This window comes from Sclerotinia sclerotiorum, genomic scaffold (genome assembly GCF_000146945.2).
Source record: "Sclerotinia sclerotiorum 1980 UF-70 scaffold_1 genomic scaffold, whole genome shotgun sequence".
Lineage (NCBI taxonomy): Eukaryota > Fungi > Ascomycota > Leotiomycetes > Helotiales > Sclerotiniaceae > Sclerotinia > Sclerotinia sclerotiorum.
Genome location: NW_001820835.1, coordinates 1,019,799 through 1,037,435, shown reverse-complemented (window position 1 = coordinate 1,037,435; position 17,637 = coordinate 1,019,799). Strand labels below are relative to the sequence as shown.

General features: G+C 44.2%; 5 protein-coding genes across 5 annotated transcripts; 2 read left to right on the top strand and 3 right to left on the bottom strand.

Annotated features, from left to right (window-relative positions):
• Window positions 1-297: 297 nt before the first annotated feature.
• Window positions 298-2,299, top strand: SS1G_00397 (hypothetical protein; the record flags this gene model as incomplete). The annotated part of the gene is made up of 2 exons (XM_001598261.1): window positions 298-715; window positions 771-2,299. The coding sequence occupies 2 exons, from the start codon at window positions 298-300 to the stop codon at window positions 2,297-2,299; spliced, it is 1,947 nt and encodes a 648-aa protein (XP_001598311.1).
• A 1,428-nt stretch (window positions 2,300-3,727) lies between these two features.
• SS1G_00396 (hypothetical protein) lies at window positions 3,728-5,342 on the top strand (the record flags this gene model as incomplete). Its single annotated transcript, XM_001598260.1, has 4 exons — window positions 3,728-3,820; window positions 4,225-4,244; window positions 4,473-4,498; window positions 4,588-5,342. 4 exons carry the CDS (start codon window positions 3,728-3,730, stop codon window positions 5,340-5,342), a joined length of 894 nt encoding a protein of 297 aa, XP_001598310.1.
• A 342-nt stretch (window positions 5,343-5,684) lies between these two features.
• SS1G_00395 (predicted protein) lies at window positions 5,685-7,901 on the bottom strand (the record flags this gene model as incomplete). Its single annotated transcript, XM_001598259.1, has 2 exons — window positions 5,685-5,888; window positions 6,003-7,901. The coding sequence occupies 2 exons, from the start codon at window positions 7,899-7,901 to the stop codon at window positions 5,685-5,687; spliced, it is 2,103 nt and encodes a 700-aa protein (XP_001598309.1).
• A 1,086-nt stretch (window positions 7,902-8,987) lies between these two features.
• Window positions 8,988-11,983, bottom strand: SS1G_00394 (hypothetical protein; the record flags this gene model as incomplete). Its single annotated transcript, XM_001598258.1, has 2 exons — window positions 8,988-11,904; window positions 11,961-11,983. The coding sequence occupies 2 exons, from the start codon at window positions 11,981-11,983 to the stop codon at window positions 8,988-8,990; spliced, it is 2,940 nt and encodes a 979-aa protein (XP_001598308.1).
• A 2,177-nt stretch (window positions 11,984-14,160) lies between these two features.
• SS1G_00393 (hypothetical protein) lies at window positions 14,161-15,885 on the bottom strand (the record flags this gene model as incomplete). The annotated part of the gene is made up of 3 exons (XM_001598257.1): window positions 14,161-14,782; window positions 15,108-15,697; window positions 15,754-15,885. The coding sequence occupies 3 exons, from the start codon at window positions 15,883-15,885 to the stop codon at window positions 14,161-14,163; spliced, it is 1,344 nt and encodes a 447-aa protein (XP_001598307.1).
• Between the last annotated feature and the right edge of the window lie 1,752 nt (window positions 15,886-17,637).

Here is a 17,637-nt window from a genome sequence, read left to right as displayed (position 1 = left end):
CAAGAACCTTCTTTTCTTTTATAATTTGAATCCATGAATATAGTACAGACCGCGCCGTTTTCCAAGTACAAACCTCGCGGACCGATATTAACTTGCAGGCTGCATCTTCAAGTCTCACAGCGTTCAGCCCAGCATACAAATCCTATCGCCAAAAATAATTACCAAACACATGATTCTCACATGCTTGGTCGCACGATTACACTCGCGATAGGGAATATTCAAGAAGCAATCGCAAGACGATATCTACCGAGCGACGAATAATTGGTGTTAATGAAGTCAATCAGAAACCGCGAAAGGATGGCAGATCGAATGAATCAGGTCGAGAATCAATACCCTGAAGGTATTCAAAATTGTGCAAACAATGATGATGAGAATTGCTACCCCGCAGATAAAGATTGCGACGCGGAATCCTTCTTGCCAACTACCACAACCCAAGTCGCAATGACAACAAGATTTCCAAAATTATCCTACCAAGGTATCACAAAAAGGAAATTGGGTTCGAATCATTGGGACAAGATACATGAGGCTATTCAAGGACGAAAACGCGACGCATCAGAATGTCCAACCGATTATCAATTGTGCCCCAAATCGATGAATGGAGGGTGCTGTCCAAATAACAGATCCTGCGGCACTAGTAGTTGTTATCTCACCAGCGCAGCTCCTGCGTCAGCATGTGGTGTATCAGGATATACCGCTTGTGGGATTGATGCTGGAGGTGAGTTTTCATTACAAGCAAAATCATTGTCGAGCCCCATCTAATTATCAAATAGGCGGTTGTTGTCCAGATGGCTACTCATGCGAAATTGATGGATGTAGTGCCTCTCCCGGTGTCTCGTACAGCGAAACATGTGGAGTTGGTTCATATCTCTGTCCGTCTTCATTAAATTATGGATGTTGTATGAACGGCATGGGCTGTGGGCTGAATGATTGTTACTCTACGGCGATATCGACTTTCACCTTAACTGAGACCATGACCACGACGGATAGCAATTCAAATATACAGACTCTTACTTCCACATTAGTTACAGCATCCACTCCAGCGTCACCCTCAGTTGCGGCAAATACATCAAAAGCTTCCGCTGTTCCAAAACTTACACCCACCGCGACAGCAATAGCGAAAGTTAAGGCAACTAGCGAGAGTACGAGTGCGCCAACAAGCAATGGCCTTACAAAACCAGAAATAGGTGGGATTATAGGTGGTGCAGCTTTCATACTATTAGTAATTCTCATCGCCGCTTTCTGCATCCTTAGGCGTCTAAAGAAGGCCACGAAAGCATACAAAGAAGCAAAATCACGTACTGGATCCAGTGTTCCTCGATCACACAGACATCGCCCCTCATACCCATCACCATCTGATATGAGTTCGATATCATTCGATCCTCTGCAAATGAGTGGTTCCCAAAGCTCACAGGGCGTCCGCAACAATTCTCACCCAACTACAGAGCCATTCTCATTCGATCGACATGATGGCCCCGAAGTCGTAACTCGACCCATCTTTAACACATACTCACCCTTTTCTCCCCATGCCTACCCCAACATCCTAGCGCGAACAGGTCGGGGATACTACCCAGTAGCCACCTCTGAATCCGCCTACTCTCAAACCTCCTCGGGCCGCCGAAACCCATCGGTAGAATCTACCCCTCCTCTTCAACAGCCACAATCCTACTTTGACATCCCTCCGCACCAACAATCCGGAATTCCCGACTTCCGAAATCAGAATTTACGTCATGGTCACGATGTAAGTCCCGTGCGTCGACCTAGTCAACATGGAAGAAACTGGAGCAACGCCAGTGACGTCAGCGCATCATCATCTAGTCCTCTCGTCGAGCTCGAAGCCGGAGACGACGGAGAACAAAAAGTCTCTCTTGTCAAAGCTTGGAAAGTTTTAGGCATAGTAGGAAATTGGAAGGGGAAAGTTTCCATGAAGAGAAAACATGATAATTTATCTCTGAAAGATTCTCCCACGAGTACTTTAGATCGTGATCTCAAAACTGTGTTGTCGAATGTACCAGAAGAAGCGGGTAGTTTTATGAATGCGACGGAGGCGGAGGGAGATAATGATGAGATAAGGGTTCAGAGACCAAAAAGTAGCGATACGGGGAGGGAATCCCGTGCTTCGAGACCGAGGAGTGGACTTAGTAATGCGGAGTTGAGAGAAGCGAGTATTAAGAATGTGGTGAAGGCAAAACCGAGCAAGGCGAAGGAAATCATGATTCGTAATTCTGGGGGTGCGGGTGCGAGTGCTAGTGTGCCTGGAAATGGAAATGAGAAGGCAGAAGAGGCGGGATATGGAGGGTAGTTTGGTAGGAAGCGTCGAGGAGTATATAGTATTTTTTGAGGGACTGATTTGGTGGATGGAATGGGTGATAGGCTTTGGATTCGGATCGGGGAGTCTTTCTGAGTTATGGAATGCAGATTCGAGGCTTTTATCCTGCTTTTGGAGAAGATTATTCTTTTGGAAAGCAAATACATATTTGGTGTAATTACCTCACGGAGTTGGGAGATTATGTACCTAATTAATGCACAAATATCATTGATTTATCATTTCATGTTATATTTCCCTATAATTTTAGCTATACCTGTGATATTTCTAGTTTCTGCAAGATTCATATATGCTACGACCGAGGTTGACAAAATACCACTAGAGACAAGGCCCTAAGATTGCGGCTTCAAGCTTCCTGAAAACGGGACTGACTATAGAAACCTCTAGGCGCCTTCTCCGCTGTAAAAAGAGCCGACTCTTCTACCAAGATAGACCGTCTAAAGTACAGGGCTAGAAATTAGCACGCTAGAAATAATTCTGTTGATATAATTAGTTCCACCACCATTACTTCGGGTTCCTAGGTCGAGCGAGGAGATGAGGTAAATGAAGAGGGTATCTTGGATATCATTCGAACATACATATACATTGATCAAGAGTTCTCAGAGCTCATCGACGAGGTTGGAGGTAAAGAGTCTGTGTATTTCGCTGCCGCTTTTATCTCTTCTGCTAGGGTGACTGGTGCAATGGGCAAGGGTGAAGAGATTATTGCTGATATGGTTTGTCCCTTTGATTTTCATGTATAATGAGGATGAGGCTTAACTAAGAATGAGATTGCGAATACCAAAAACGGGAAGTGTAGGGGCAAGGGCAGAGGAGAAAGCAGTAGTATGAGTATAAAGATGGATGGATAGATTGTTCAAGCAGTGGCATAATAAATTGTAAAAGATATTGGAACTTTCAGTACTTTGTATATCTCCTTTTAATATAATTTGTAATTTTAAGATATGAAAGTCAAATATCGAGTATACCAAATCTTCTTCTCCTTCAACATCCACCATGATTTGATGACATAGATTCGAGCCCCCTTATGAAATGCAATATGTGAGTTTGTAACAAGACACTCGAAGCAAAGGATACGGTGAACCTACTAATCCAATTGATATATCCATCTTCAAGTCCCTGAAGGCTCCCAAAAATACACCACTTGGAAACATGACATTTGAGCCAAGGCGATGAACTTAAACACTTGTCAAGTAAAAAAACGAGCCGATTCACTACAACCATAACGCACGTCTTTCCCACTTAGGAGCCATAATAATAATACCATCTTGAAAAATACCACCTTTGCATCTTCCTTATTCCCATAACAAATGCCAAAGTGTCATGGGCTTGCTTGCTGTGTAGCCCAGCACTCCGCGACTCCGATTCCCATAGCGAATGACGACAAAATGTTCTCCATTCGATATGGGGAAATACACACCACAACTCTCGGACAACAGGAGATACTACTGTAGTAATTTGCAGAAGAAGAAGGAGAAGATACGGATATGTCAATATGTCAGTATATCGTATTTTCTCTTAGAGAAATGAGAAGAATAGGAAATATCTATCTATCGTCTGTGCTGAGTGATTATCCTAACCCCAGTACTCCACTAATAACATTCAAACCCAGCACAGACAGAACTCCGGAATCTTACCGGCGCTCTGCTGCAAAACACCGAACCCATCAAAATCAAAATATTCCACAGCTGAAATTGATATTTTCATCCAAATTTATCCATTCTGAGAAGATTGCTCGAGTGTAGTATTGCAGATTTGGAATTAATTCTCCATCGGGAACGAAAAAGATATGGACTCGGATGATTGGAGCGGAATTTGAAATGCTTTCATCTAGGATAATCTGCATCTTAATCCAAGGTAATCTTTTGTTTGCTGAGAATACCTAGGTATGCTGATGTTAGGCCATGGCACAGCAAGCACAGTCAGTATGTGGGTGACTTGTACGACCGGCCACCGAGATCTTATATTCATTGTCCTGTCCCTGTACTTTATGACAAATGGACATATATATATATTTAAGATAAGAACGATATTCCTCTCTTCTATTCTTTGATCTCAGACTATTTACTTCCTATTATCTTGTGAACTATTTGAACAGCGTGAATTTGGGCAAAATGAGATTTTTATGTTTACATGGAAAAGGCACCAGTGCTGAGATCTTTTCCATTCAATCAGGTATGTATGCTATCAATTCACAACCTACAATCCTCCCACCTATCATAAACACACACACAGAGAAACAGGTACTAACACATACTTTCCAGCAACCTTCCGTCGTCTTCTCCCCGCCTCATACACCTTTGATTTCCTCGACGGACCGTACACATCCCCACCGGCAGCAGGAGTATCCCTCTTCTTCAACCCTCCATACTACGCCTACTATCACTCCTCCGATCCCTCCGCCATCCGCGAATCCTACTCCTTTCTACAAGAACACATTGATAAAAACGGACCCTATGATGGGGTAATGTGTTTTTCCCAAGGCTGTGCACTGATCGCCGGTTTCCTACTCGATCATCAAGTTACACGTCCACATATTCCTCTCCCATTTACGTGCGCCATATTCATATGTGGCGGAATGCCTTTACCTATAATTGAAGATATAGGAATTGAAATCTCATCTTCCGCGCGAGATTTAGAAGATCAATCCGTCAAAGAACTTTTTGCCACAGCAGCGGCGGTCGAAACTGCTAAACCGGGTGATGATTATTGGAATACCAAGGCGGTAAAGACGTCGATTTTGAATGTGGAAGATGTAGATTTGGAGAATCCGTATGCGTTGAAGGTTCCCGAGGGTTGGAAAATTCAAATTCCAACGGTCCATGTTTATGGGAGGAAAGATCCGAGACGTCTGGCGAGCTTGAATTTGGCGAGCTTTTGTGCGGGGAAGAAGAGGGTTTGGGATCATGGGGGTGGTCATGATATTCCTAGGTTGTCGCATGTGTCGAAGGAGATCGCGGGATTGGTGAAGTGGTGTGCGAAGACTGTGGCGGAGGAGAGGGAGGCGAAAGGGTTGTGATATGATGTGATGGGATGGGACGGGGGATGTTACTTGTAAGATTATGGGTTTTATAAAGTTTTACTGATGTGATTAGAGGAGTTTATTCAGATGGTTCGGGGAAAATACTTAATAGAGAAGATCTAGAGGACTTGGAAAATGCTAAAGATAACATATTTAAGCTGACTACTTCATTTTCTCTGCATGATCGCCCACTTTGCTACTACTCCCAGTCTGAAACTTAGAAGAATACCATCCATACCTAGACATCAAGACATCCTCACAACAATCACCAAGCTAAACCGAGGATAGTTTACACCAAAACATCCACAAAAACCCAATTCCACCACCTCTCCACCCTCCTCACGGCAATATCTTACCCCCCTCCCTCCTCCCCCTCGCCTCCTCACTCAACCTAAACGACCCAAGCGGCACCTTGATCTCCCCCGCATACCCTACATCCCCTCTCGCTTCCCGTAATTTAGTCGTGATTTTCCCGACCATTTTTGCGATCCAGCGGTCATTTATCGCGGTAGTGAGGAGAGATTTTTTCATTCCTTTTTGAGCCTGTGAGTTTGGAGGTGGGGGTATTAGTTTGTGTTTTTTCTTGGTTGGGAAAAGGGAAAAAAAAACAGGAGGGAAGAGAAAGATGTGAAAGGAGAAATGTGGTATATTACATACATCCCTCACACCACCTTTAAAAACTCCCACCAGATCTTTAAGTCCACGAATCTCTTCATCCATCCATCGAGACTCTACTTCCATATCCATCACCTTGCTCGCTTTTACTACGCTCGCTATCCAGTCTAGTAACTCCTGATCCATCACTACTGGTAATCGCACATGTGCTCCTATCTTCACTATACATTCATCATTCTCACCCTCATCCTCATTTTCATTCTTCCCAACACCTTCTCCCCTCATCTCAGTCTTAGCAACCCCCCCAAACTGCCCATCCTGTCCCCTACCACCATTTCCCCAACAAAAACTTTCTTCATGAACAGGCACTACAGGTAAAAGATGCTCATGATGCGGAAGCAAAAAACTCGGAATCTGGAATGAAGCATCCGCACCTCCAAGTCGCAGTACTTGTTTGAGAGTTGCGACGGAGGAAAGACTTCGATAGGCTATTATACTGCTGCTGGATATAAAACAGTGGATGTCGTAGGTGGGGAGGATGGAAATTTGTGCATTGCCTGTGAGGGCGCTGAGTTCGAGGACGAAGTTGGCGGGGAGGAGCCAGTTGTTGATGCGTTGTTGGATTTGGGGGATGGTGATTTTTTCTTCGGGGGCGGGGGCAGGGGTGGGGTTGGGAGGGTTGGTTGGGCTGGTTGGGGGTGAGAAGATCGGGGTTGGATTGTTTAGTTTGGATGTGAGGGAGGAAAATGTTGAAGATGGATTAGTTAGTTTGGAGGTGAGGGATGAGAATGTAAGAGATGGATCTGACAATCTAAATGTCGAGGATGGAAACGTCGAAGCTCTAGGAGAGGAAGGTGGCGTAAATATATCAGGTTTGAAGAGTTTCTCCGAGAGGATTTCCTGGATCCATTTTCCAGACCCGGTAACTGTCACAGATGATATTTTCACAGGATGGAAATGAGCGATTGGGCTAAGTAGAAGACGGATGAGCATGGGGAGACGATGGAGAAATGTCCGTATATGCGGTGGGATTAATGTTTGGAGTGTTGTGACTTTGATGGATCGAGTTGGAGGGTGTGTGATTGAAGGTTGACGGTGGAGTTGTGAGCAGATTGCTGCGCGGGTGTCTTTATTGCTATTTTCGCTCACTGATGCCGGGGCTTCGGTGCCGTATGCCTTTTTCCCTATACCAGAATTGACGAGACGTTGGACTTCTTGACGACAGGTTTGAATACTGTTTGTGGAACGGATCGCATGGATGGTTTTGTGGTATTGATCGTTGGCCGCTTTGGTTTCGTCTGGCGCAATGGTTTTGATGGTTTCGATTCCTTCTTTTATATCTGTATCTTTTGGTGCATGACCGTCTGTTATCTCGTTCTTTACTGATGTGTTCCATTTCCTCTCAGCCTCCAAGTTTTGCTGTTCATTTTGAGCATTCCTGTTTCCGTTCCCATTTCCCTCCACAGCCTTCAACATCTTCAAATCGACCTCCGATACCTGATCACCTGCCAACCTCCCAGCACCAATCCTCTCTTGTACATTTTTAAAACTCATTCCCCCCTCCCCACGCTTCACACTTGCAAAACAATCGCTCACCTCAATTCCCCTCCCAAGCTTAACCACTACCTCCTCACACACAATCCCCACATCAATAATCTCCCCATCCTTCCCCTCACCCACCACAAATTTCAACCCAACCTCCACCCCATGAACAATCAAACTCAACTCACTCAAGATAACCGTGACACCCCTAACCACCAACAACCCATCAACCTCCGTATCAATTTCCAATCCCGGGATATCAAAAATCCCAATGCGATCATCAATAAACTGTAAGCCCCAAGTCTTCGATAACAGTATCTTCCTCAACTGTCTCCTTAACAGCTGTCCCGCGATCGGAAATTGAAAAAGACATATAATGGGTATAGAACCCCAACACATAACCGTAAATAAATAATAAAAAAGCCAACTAGTGCTACAGATACAATATATTAAATCAAGCGTAGTGGTCAAAGACCAGAGAGGAACAGCGCGCAAGATACGAGAACAAGCAGCTGAATCTGTGTCCGAATTTTCCCACCCCTGACTTCCCTTTCCTAAGTTTCCTGGTCTCTTCTCCCGTCCTCTAGATCTCCCTCCCGCGGCTCCAGCTAGTAATACAGCTTCTAAAATCGGCGCACCAGATAGCAACCAGTAAATTGGCCAGCGACATGGAATACACAATCCCAAGATTAATAGTAAATATACATATGGGGAAGAAATCAAATAAACAGAATTATGATATAGACTATCGTTCCTCGGGCTCAATGATTTACTATCCATTCTTGAGTCCATGATTAATCAATCAACTTTTCCTTTTGACTTTGAATTTGAGTTTGAATACCGCGAAGTTAATAATCTTAGATATTAAACGAAATTCAAATAACCTTCATCCCATCCCATCAAAAATAATCCACAGACAAGACACAGCTGCAATTCACAGATGCTTGTGAAAGTTTTTCAGATCCTTAGAAATGTGAAATGAAAAGCTTATATAGAAACGACGTCATGACGGAGCTACTCATTGACTAGTAAGGTAGAACTTAGGTTTCTTCACAAAGAGCACTAATGGATAGTCTCATTTTCAAGTGCAAGCGCAAGCCACTGAGAATAGATCTCTGCTTGATTCTCTTTCAAGGTTTTGTTAGACTGGAATTTTTGTTTGCTTTGATGAGTTAGTTTAGTTACTTTTTTATTTTTGAGGTGAAAAGTTATCAAGGGAATATTGATGTGCATTTCACTTCTCCGTTACACTTCACACTTCACACTCCACACTTTGAATACTTTAAAAAATGCTTTCATATAGGTATCATACTTCATATTCATTCCATCCCATTCATCCATGAATACATAAAACTAACTAAATATACAAAAAAGCCTTAAGCCTGCAATAATACAATGTAAAAAACCATTAATCATAATAAATCATTAGTCATGTGAAAGATATCATCCCTTTTGCTTTCCCACTTCCTGCCTTGCTCAATTGCTTTACAAAACCCGATTGTTGGTATTGGCGTTTCCGAATTCAGAAGTCTCTCCCAATCTGTTATCGCTATAAACACCATGGGCACCTGATGACCTAGTCAAGCTAGAGCCATGGTTGAGGCCAGTGGTTGTGTTGTGCCCAGTAGTTGTGTTGTGCCCAGTAAGACCAGAGTCATAACCCAAACCTGAAGTACCGGTGGATGTGGTGTTGCTTCCAGTAAAGCTAGAGTCATAGCCTAAACCCGTGTTACCGGTAGATTTTGTGTTGTGTCCAGTCAAACCAGAACCGTGGTTAAGACCAGTAGTGTGGTGTCCAGTCAAACCAGAATCTTGGTTAAGGCCGGTAGTGTGGTGTCCGGTCAGACCAGAGCCTTGGTTAAGACCAGTGGTGTTGTTTCCAGTCAACCCAGAACCGTGGTTGAGACCAGTGGTGTGGTGTCCTGTCAAACCAGAACCTTGGTTAAGGCCAGTGGTGTTGTGCCCGGTAAGGCCGGAGCCATGGCTCAAACCAGTAGTACCGGTTGATGGACCTTGGTTAACACCGGTGGTGTTGTGTCCAGTCAAACCAGAACTATGATTTAAGCCAGTAGTACCTGAGGATGCACCGTTGTGCCCGGTTAAGTTGTCATGATTCAAACCAGAACCTGAAGAGGTGTTATAGGTGTTCTCTCCCAAGCCAGAGCCATGTGTAGTGGCAGTGTTACCCAACGGAGCAGAGTTAATTTCATGCTCTAATTTTCTGTCCTTGCCGTGCTCATACCCACCATCAGTAGCGAAGGTGCTTTCTTCAGGATGAGGACGCCCATTTTCGGAGTCTCGGCGGCGGTGTTCATGCTGATCGATCTTTCCTTCTCGGAGGGCTAAGTTTTCCGCAGGATCATCCATGACAGGGGCAGTGAAGATATGGTCAGGTCCTGTGGAATTATGAACTGGGGCATCAATGCTGCTCGATTTGTGATGACCGTAGGTGTTGTGGGGATCTTGGACATTTCCGCGCGGAGCTCCTGGAACACCACTTCCTACTGGACCAGGCGCAATTGTGTGACCGCTTTCATGGGGAAATCCGGTGGGTCCATTGACACCACGGTTTCTCTCGACGCCATGGAGTTTGTCTCCAATGTCTTTCCCAACGGGCTTGTGTTCGGTACCGTGAGCGTTATGATGCTTGTTAACTTCATAAGCTGTTCCAGCAGCTCCAGCAGCACTACCTGCGAGGGCGGCATCTCTTCCATAGTGATGCCCTTCCTTGGAGCGATCACTATCAACTCTTGGGTCTACCTTGTTTTCAAGGTTTGAAGAATGAGGTCCAGTAGTAGTATTGGTGTTGTTGTTGTGGTGATGCTTATTAGCTTCGTAGGCTGTTGCTGCAGCACCACCTGCGAGAGCGACATCTCTGCCATAGTGATGTCCCTCCCTGGAGTTGTCACTGTTAACCCGTGGATCTACTTTGTTCTCAAGGGTTGAAGAGTGAGGCCCGGCAGTGGTGTTTGTGGTTCCGTTGTTGTTGTGATGATGTTTGTTGACTTCATATGCAGCTCCGCCAAGACCCCCAGCGACGGCCGCATCGCGTCCATAATGATGGTTGTGTTGATTTGAAGGATCGCTATCCACTCTTGGGTCTACCTTATTCTCCAGATTTGAAGAGTGAGGACCTGTAGTAGTGTTTGTATTGTTATGGTGATGCTTGTTAGCTTCATATGCAGCTCCACCAAGACCTCCAGCAACAGCGGTGTCACGTCCGTAATGGTGATTGTTTTGCTTGGACAGATCGCTATCCACTCTTGGGTCTACCTTGTTTTCAAGGTTGGAAGAGTGAGGACCAGTAGTAGTGTTTGCACTGTTGTGATGATGTTTGTTGGCTTCATATGCAGCTCCACCGACACCGGCAGCAACGGCGGCATCACGTCCATAGTGATGATTTTGTTGCTTGGATAGATCGCTATCAACTCTTGGATCCGCCTTGTTGGCCAAGTTAGATGAGTGTGGTCCAGCATTGGTATGCTGTCCATGGCCAGATTCGTATGCTCCAACAGGAACTACGCCAGCACCAGCTGAGGTACCTGTAGCACCGTGAACACCATCAGCCTGTTCAGCTCCACCGCCCTCAACGCCGAGTCGAGAGTTAGCTCCGTGGCCGTAATGAGTGTGAGAATCCTCAGTTGGGACTCCGGAACTACTCAAATTAGGGTCCAAACGATTCGCGGTCGCCGTGCTGTGAGGTCCTTGACTTCCCCCAAGACCATCTTGAGTGTGTTGGTTGTTGTGGTGATTGTTGTGGTGGATGCCCTCCCCAACAGCTCCTGCTGCACCAAGTGCGGCAGCATCACGACCCAAATGATGTCCCGAAGAGCCGGACTCAGTTGTGCCATAAGCGTCCTTAGTACCATATCCCGAAGAAGTCTTATTAGGGAGGCGGTTTCCATCCAAGTCAGAATCGACTCTTGGGTCGGCGGCATTTAATGCAGCGGAGTTATGAGGTCCATGGGAACCCTCAGTATGTCCATGGGTTTGATTTGAACCAAGACCTGTATTTTCATGCTTTCGGTGTTCATGTTCTGCCAAACCAGCAGCACCTACTGCTCCACTTCCGAGAGCTGCATCTCTGCCAAGGTGATGATTGCCGTGACTTCCAACGTTGTTTTGGTCAAGTCCTCCTGATGTATGACTTACGCCAGCAGGTGTGGGATTCATGTGAGAGGTATTGGATGTGTGTGTGGTATTAGTCGTTGGATGAGTCGTAGAATGGGAATCATTTCCGACATGGCTTGCTTCGCCGGTGTGTGACAGTGAACCATGCTTTTCAGCCTTCTTCTCCTCTTTCTCCTCGACCTTTTCCGCCTTCTTCTCTTGCTTTGCCTCTGCCTTTTCGGCTTTCTTCTCTTCCTTTACCTCCTTCTCATATTGTGGTGTAGTGCCGTGACTATGTGAAAGTTAGCACAGCAGCCATGTTGAAAAAAGTATAGTTGTGTAACCTACAAGATTGCCTTGATCTTATCCATAATTGCAAATTTGAAGTTTGTAATCTAAAGTATGTAGTTGGTAGTTGATGAATGTAAAAAGTGTGATATTAAGTTTGTAAAACTAAGGGGTATCTTAAGGAAGTAGTAAATGGTATATGGAAATAAAATCAAAAAGTATCATTCACGGCAAGACTGAAGTATTTATAAAATTGTCCTTGGTCCACGACGCGTCTCTGTGCATCTTTGACAAGTATTTTGACAAGTCAAATCAAGGTAAATTGAGGGGTACATTTTTGACATGAACGATGTCGTCAGCCTCCGCAACTTAGCAAAACATGGGAGAAGTTCAAAAACATCCCGTCAGTTTGGTCGTTGAAGATACACGGGCTGAAGGCCGGTCAATCACCAATTGGATAACAGAGAGATTGAATGATGTAAAGTGGAATAGCCCCGGAAGTATGGCGCCATAGACCACCAACTGTGGTGGAGTTCAAGCGTACGTATAGTTTGTATCAAGGTCATGTCTAGAAGAAGCTCTCCACATTAGCTTTTCTCCCAGAGTTATCTTGCCGCATTTCGATGCGCTAGTTCCCACTATCAACTCCAACATGACATTCTACCTTGAATTCTATCCTCTTCTCTTCTCGTGATGCATGATGAAACGGTGAATAAGATCTACCGGTTCATCGGCCCTTCCCAGCAAATCACGAAGCCCGATTCTGGTGGGTGGACTCATACCGATATTACCCAGATATTCCAATCGAATCAACGAGAAGTGGGAAAGAAAAAGATAAAGTTGGCAGGGACCCGCAAATGATCGGTTTTAACCCTGACGGTGCCTGCAGTCTCTTTCATTCCAAGTTATAACTGCCCCCGCATATTCGTTATTAGTCCCATGTCCCTCTTCAGCCACTGTGGCGCTTGACATCATTTGAAAGCATGATCGATCATGATGACTTCAAATGTTCCAAGTTTTGTCCTTGTATTGACAAAACGAGATTGAATCCAGCCTTAGTACCAGGAAGATACTTATCGATAAATTTCTATTAATGAAAGAATTCCCCTTGAAAACATTCTAAGAATTTCTTCAAGAGATACTATGTTACGTCGGACTCCACAAGCCCATTACCACGTGATTCAATCACGTGATGGACCCTACATAATATGCACGAAAAATAAAGGTCCAGCATATTCTTAGGTCCAGGACCTTTCGGGGTCCTGAAGGTCCATAGCATGAAGGTCCATATAGTCAGGACGAATTTCCTTTGTATAGAGCTTCGTGCTCAAGATCAATCATTTAGTATACTCTACTATTAGTTACGAATTGTATATCATTATTGTCATTACTTAAGTTCCTGCTTAACGCCTAGTTATAAACCATCTCGAGAGCCTAGAGCACTTCCACGTGATCTAGACGGCAAACCTCGTAACACAAACCTCGTAACATACTACATCTAACAAGGAATTTAAATCATATTTCAAAAATATCATTTTTAAATTTTATAAATTAGTATTTGAGATTAGATAATAAATATAACTTTTAAGATTTTCATACCAAAAAAACATCCAAACAATATTATAAAATGAAATATTGAAGAATTAATATCTTGAAGATGTAAGATATATATGTATCATTAGCAAAGGCAGCAATTGTTATAGAGCCAGCAGCAGGTGGTCTAAAGTCATGCAACGTAGAAAATCTAGGGGTCAATTGGTAATTGTTGTATTCGATAAATGTTACGAGGTTTGCCGTCTAGATCACGTGGAAGTGCTCTAGGCTCTCGAGGTAGGTTTATAACTAGGCGTCAAGCAGGGACTTAAAGTAATGACAATAATGATATGCAATTCGTAACTAATAGTAGGATATACTAAATGATTGATCTTGAGCACGAAGCTCTATACAAAGGGAATCCATCTTGATTATATAGACCTTCATGCCTATGGCTAGTCAGGACCGCTGCGCGGTCCTGGACAGCCAGCGTTCCTGGACAGCCAGCGTTCCTCAGCGGTCCATAACGTGACTTTAATCACGTTACCTTGGTTTAGTCATGTGACGCGGCATAGAAGATAGCCGTTGTAACAATAAAGAGGAAAAGATCTTAGAAATCTTTTTCCTTTCCTATTTAACTATAAAGGTCTCTGCATTAAACTAGTTCTCCTTCGCTCCTGACATCTAATACCCTCAAATTTTTAAGCATAATTCCCATCATTATTCATTACTTACGTTCGTCCCCCCAAATAATAGCCCCCCCTTCTTTAATATGATAGTAGCGATTGGACGCCGGATCTAAGATCCAGTATCGTGATTGTGGTTCTGCACTCCTTTCCAGTACACCCTCTTGTTCCTGTATGTGCGTCTTCCTCTCATTCCCCCTTGAGCCTCGGCGGCTACGAGTTTCAGAAGATGAAGTTGAACGTCTTTTTTGCTGTTTGGGTCCATGGTCCGATGAGGATAGAGGCGGTGTACGACATTTTAGCTGCCCCGAGACACTCTTCCTATTCTCCTCCAGAAGAAAATCCAACGATCTTTGGATCTCTTTCAATCGTTTGTCCTTACCCCAGTCAATAATGTTCAAAACATGTTTTCGAAACTCGATGTAGTCTTTAGGGTTTTGGAGTAAGTAGCTGTTGAGCTTTTGTACGTAGTAATCGAGTTCATTGTGTTTCCAGGAAACATAGAGACGAGCTTCAGTTCCGCTCATGGCGATGCTGAAGGCTGTAGTATCGAGCAATGTGATGTTCTCGTTTTGACATTGCCTGAGTTGTTGGTTAAGTTTTTCGGCGATGTTGACACATGAAGCGGATGCTCCGACACATTGATTTGTTGCCACCCACAAACTACCAGACGTCCCAGGATCATCAGCCTTAAACTCAATGGCAAAAAAGGGATACAAGAGATCACGAGAGTTGGCCGCTATCTCATTTCCCAGATTACTAAGTTGTATTTGTTGTTCCTGGGGAAATGCTGAAGTTCTTTTTATAACCGTAAAGCATATCAGGGCACGGATTGCTGATTTTGTAAACCGAGGAGGAAATAGGAATAGCATGCTTAGACATTGGATTTCTGTCAGTATGGATTAATGGATCCGATACTTTGGTATGAGGGAATATGTTGTTCTTGAAATAATTTTCGATATCTGATTCGCCCGTTGCCATATCCAACTGCTGCAAATCCTCATCTTCCTCGATTTGTTGAGATGTTGGACCAGGGGAATCACGATCTCTTTGTAAATGGTCAACCAAACTGTTGACGTGTTCTGGAAACTGTTTAGGGTAACTGTTTTGCAAGAAGATATGATTGGTGCACAAGTTATTGACTCGGTAGAAGGGATCATCGACCAAGGACCGGCGAATTGATGCTGGTGTTGACATGGATACAGAATTTCTAGCGCCAGCCGGATTGGAACCGGAGTATAGACTCGGTGTTGGTGGAAGTATAAATCCATCATTGTCTCGTTTAGGCACGGAGCTACCCATATCTTCTTCTGTATATGGCATATTCGATATAGATTTAGCAGGTCTTCTCGGTATGTAGTCGTCGTTTGAGGGATCGAGAAAGCTGCCCGAACGACAGTATGTTCGCCGGTCTGATGCTGATGCAGCGTCCGAAGTAGATTCAAGCCAATGTGTAATAAAATTATCGACAGATTCAGAACAATATCGAGATCTCTTCGAAGGGGAACTGGGAGGTGGTTCTGCGGCAAAGCTTTCGAGAAATGAGGCGTGCGACCGCTTGAGATCAATAGGCTTTGGCTGTTGTTGCATTGTTAGCATGAGCATCTCCATTAGCTGCGACGATTCTGGCATACTTCCGTCTCCAGCTCTACTTTAAAGGTTGGGGATCGCAGTTCCTGGTTCCAGTCACCCTTGGCATTCAGCAACATTTCCTCTGATGAGGAAAGGGAAAGACGCATTTGATATGAATTTTGCAAACTGACCATCTTGGATGATTAGGTATGGTACGGTATATGCGACCTGGAATATTTTGGTGAAGATAAACTCGTATCACATCAAGTATAATTGCTGATCAGCTCAGGTGGCTGCATCTTGTAACAGGCTTCAATCTGTTGGTTGACGGAGAGAGAGCGGTAGAGCGATGTCTCCATAAAGTAACTCACCTACCCCGTTCTACGCTTTTCCTAGTATAGAATAAGCTTATTTGCTACTGATATTCACACGCATGCTAAAAATTGCTTACAAGTGGGTGTAATAAATAGAAGCGCCTTTGTTATGGGAATGAAGTTACTACCTACTCCGTCGTAGTGATCGCCGAAAAAGATAAAGCGTGTTAGACATCCTGATCATTTGTTTACTCTGTATAAGGCAGAGCTTGACGCAAATATGTTACTCTTTACAGCATCGGCCAGTCAAAATCACCATGCCATGAGTATCTCGTGATGTGATGAAAATTGTTGCATATCTATTAATTTGGAATTATCTAGAATTATCTTCAATAATTTGGAATTACTCTTGCAAATTTGACAACATTTCAGTCAGGTTCATTCATACCTATGCACACATACCTAGGTAACCTTAGCAAATCAATGAACGATTGCAATTGGCCTCATAATAATCCAAAAAGACTCAAAAGTTCCAGATGTAGTCAGTCCTTGGCATTAGTTAAATGGGCCAATGATTTCCAATCTATGAATAGATTCTGTTCCTTAACCCACTCTCGTACATTCGCTGCCCATGCCTTTTTTCACGCGCATTTTTCCTTCAGCTGAAATTGTAGGGTAGCAGTTACACCACTTCTTTGCCAGTTAATACCTACTAATAACTCTCTTTCGTCGACACGAGGACAATCCTGATGAGAACAATACTTACTATTCACGGAATCGGTATAACTCTCGGGCCGTAATCAGACATCGATTCCTTTCCTCCGAAATGGTGATAAGGTTACCAAAACGCGGGGGATCGGCTGTCCGACCTCAATATTGGCATTTATACGAGTATTAATCTGAACCTTCACATAGCTACTTTTTTACAAGGAGTGCGAGGATCGGTAGACAAAGAAATGAGCAGGATGGTCTAATAAGCATCGAGATCCTGGATTGTTGGGCTCGACCGTTCGAGGGTAAAAAAACCCACCGTTGCTAGCGCTCTTCAATATGAATGAAATTTAAGGTATTGAGCAAGGCTTCTAACCGACCTCTCTTTGCTCCATACACTCAGACACTTTGAATGTTTTAATCAAATACACGGGCTCGAGCCCCAGAGTCCAACAGCCGAGATATATGTTGGCCAGTCTTGACTTCCGTCCTTAACCCTGTGAAGGACCAATTCCGAGTACTACCGGCAGACACAAATGTGCCCAAGAGTATAACTTCATACTGTGTAAGGTTTCTTCAAAGCCGATACATCAAGTCCGTATGCATGCTACCTGAGCTTACATCAAACGAGATTTTACCGTCCGAACAAATACCAGTGATGCAGGCATCTTCAAATCTCCACTTCGAAACCATGAATCTCGTATCCACTACTAGTCAGGGCCTCTTACCTCTTTAAGCTATCAAAGCCGGTGCATTTCACGGAAAGAGAAAGGGTGCCCGGACGAAGGATAGTTGCTCGAGTACAGAGTAGGATTCCATGGATGGCAAAAGGCACCAGGGCCTTACCCCGCACGTCGTCCTCCCTGTCGGTGGCCTGTCTGTCATCTGCAGCGTAGAAATCATTTTGGGTAACATTCTGTC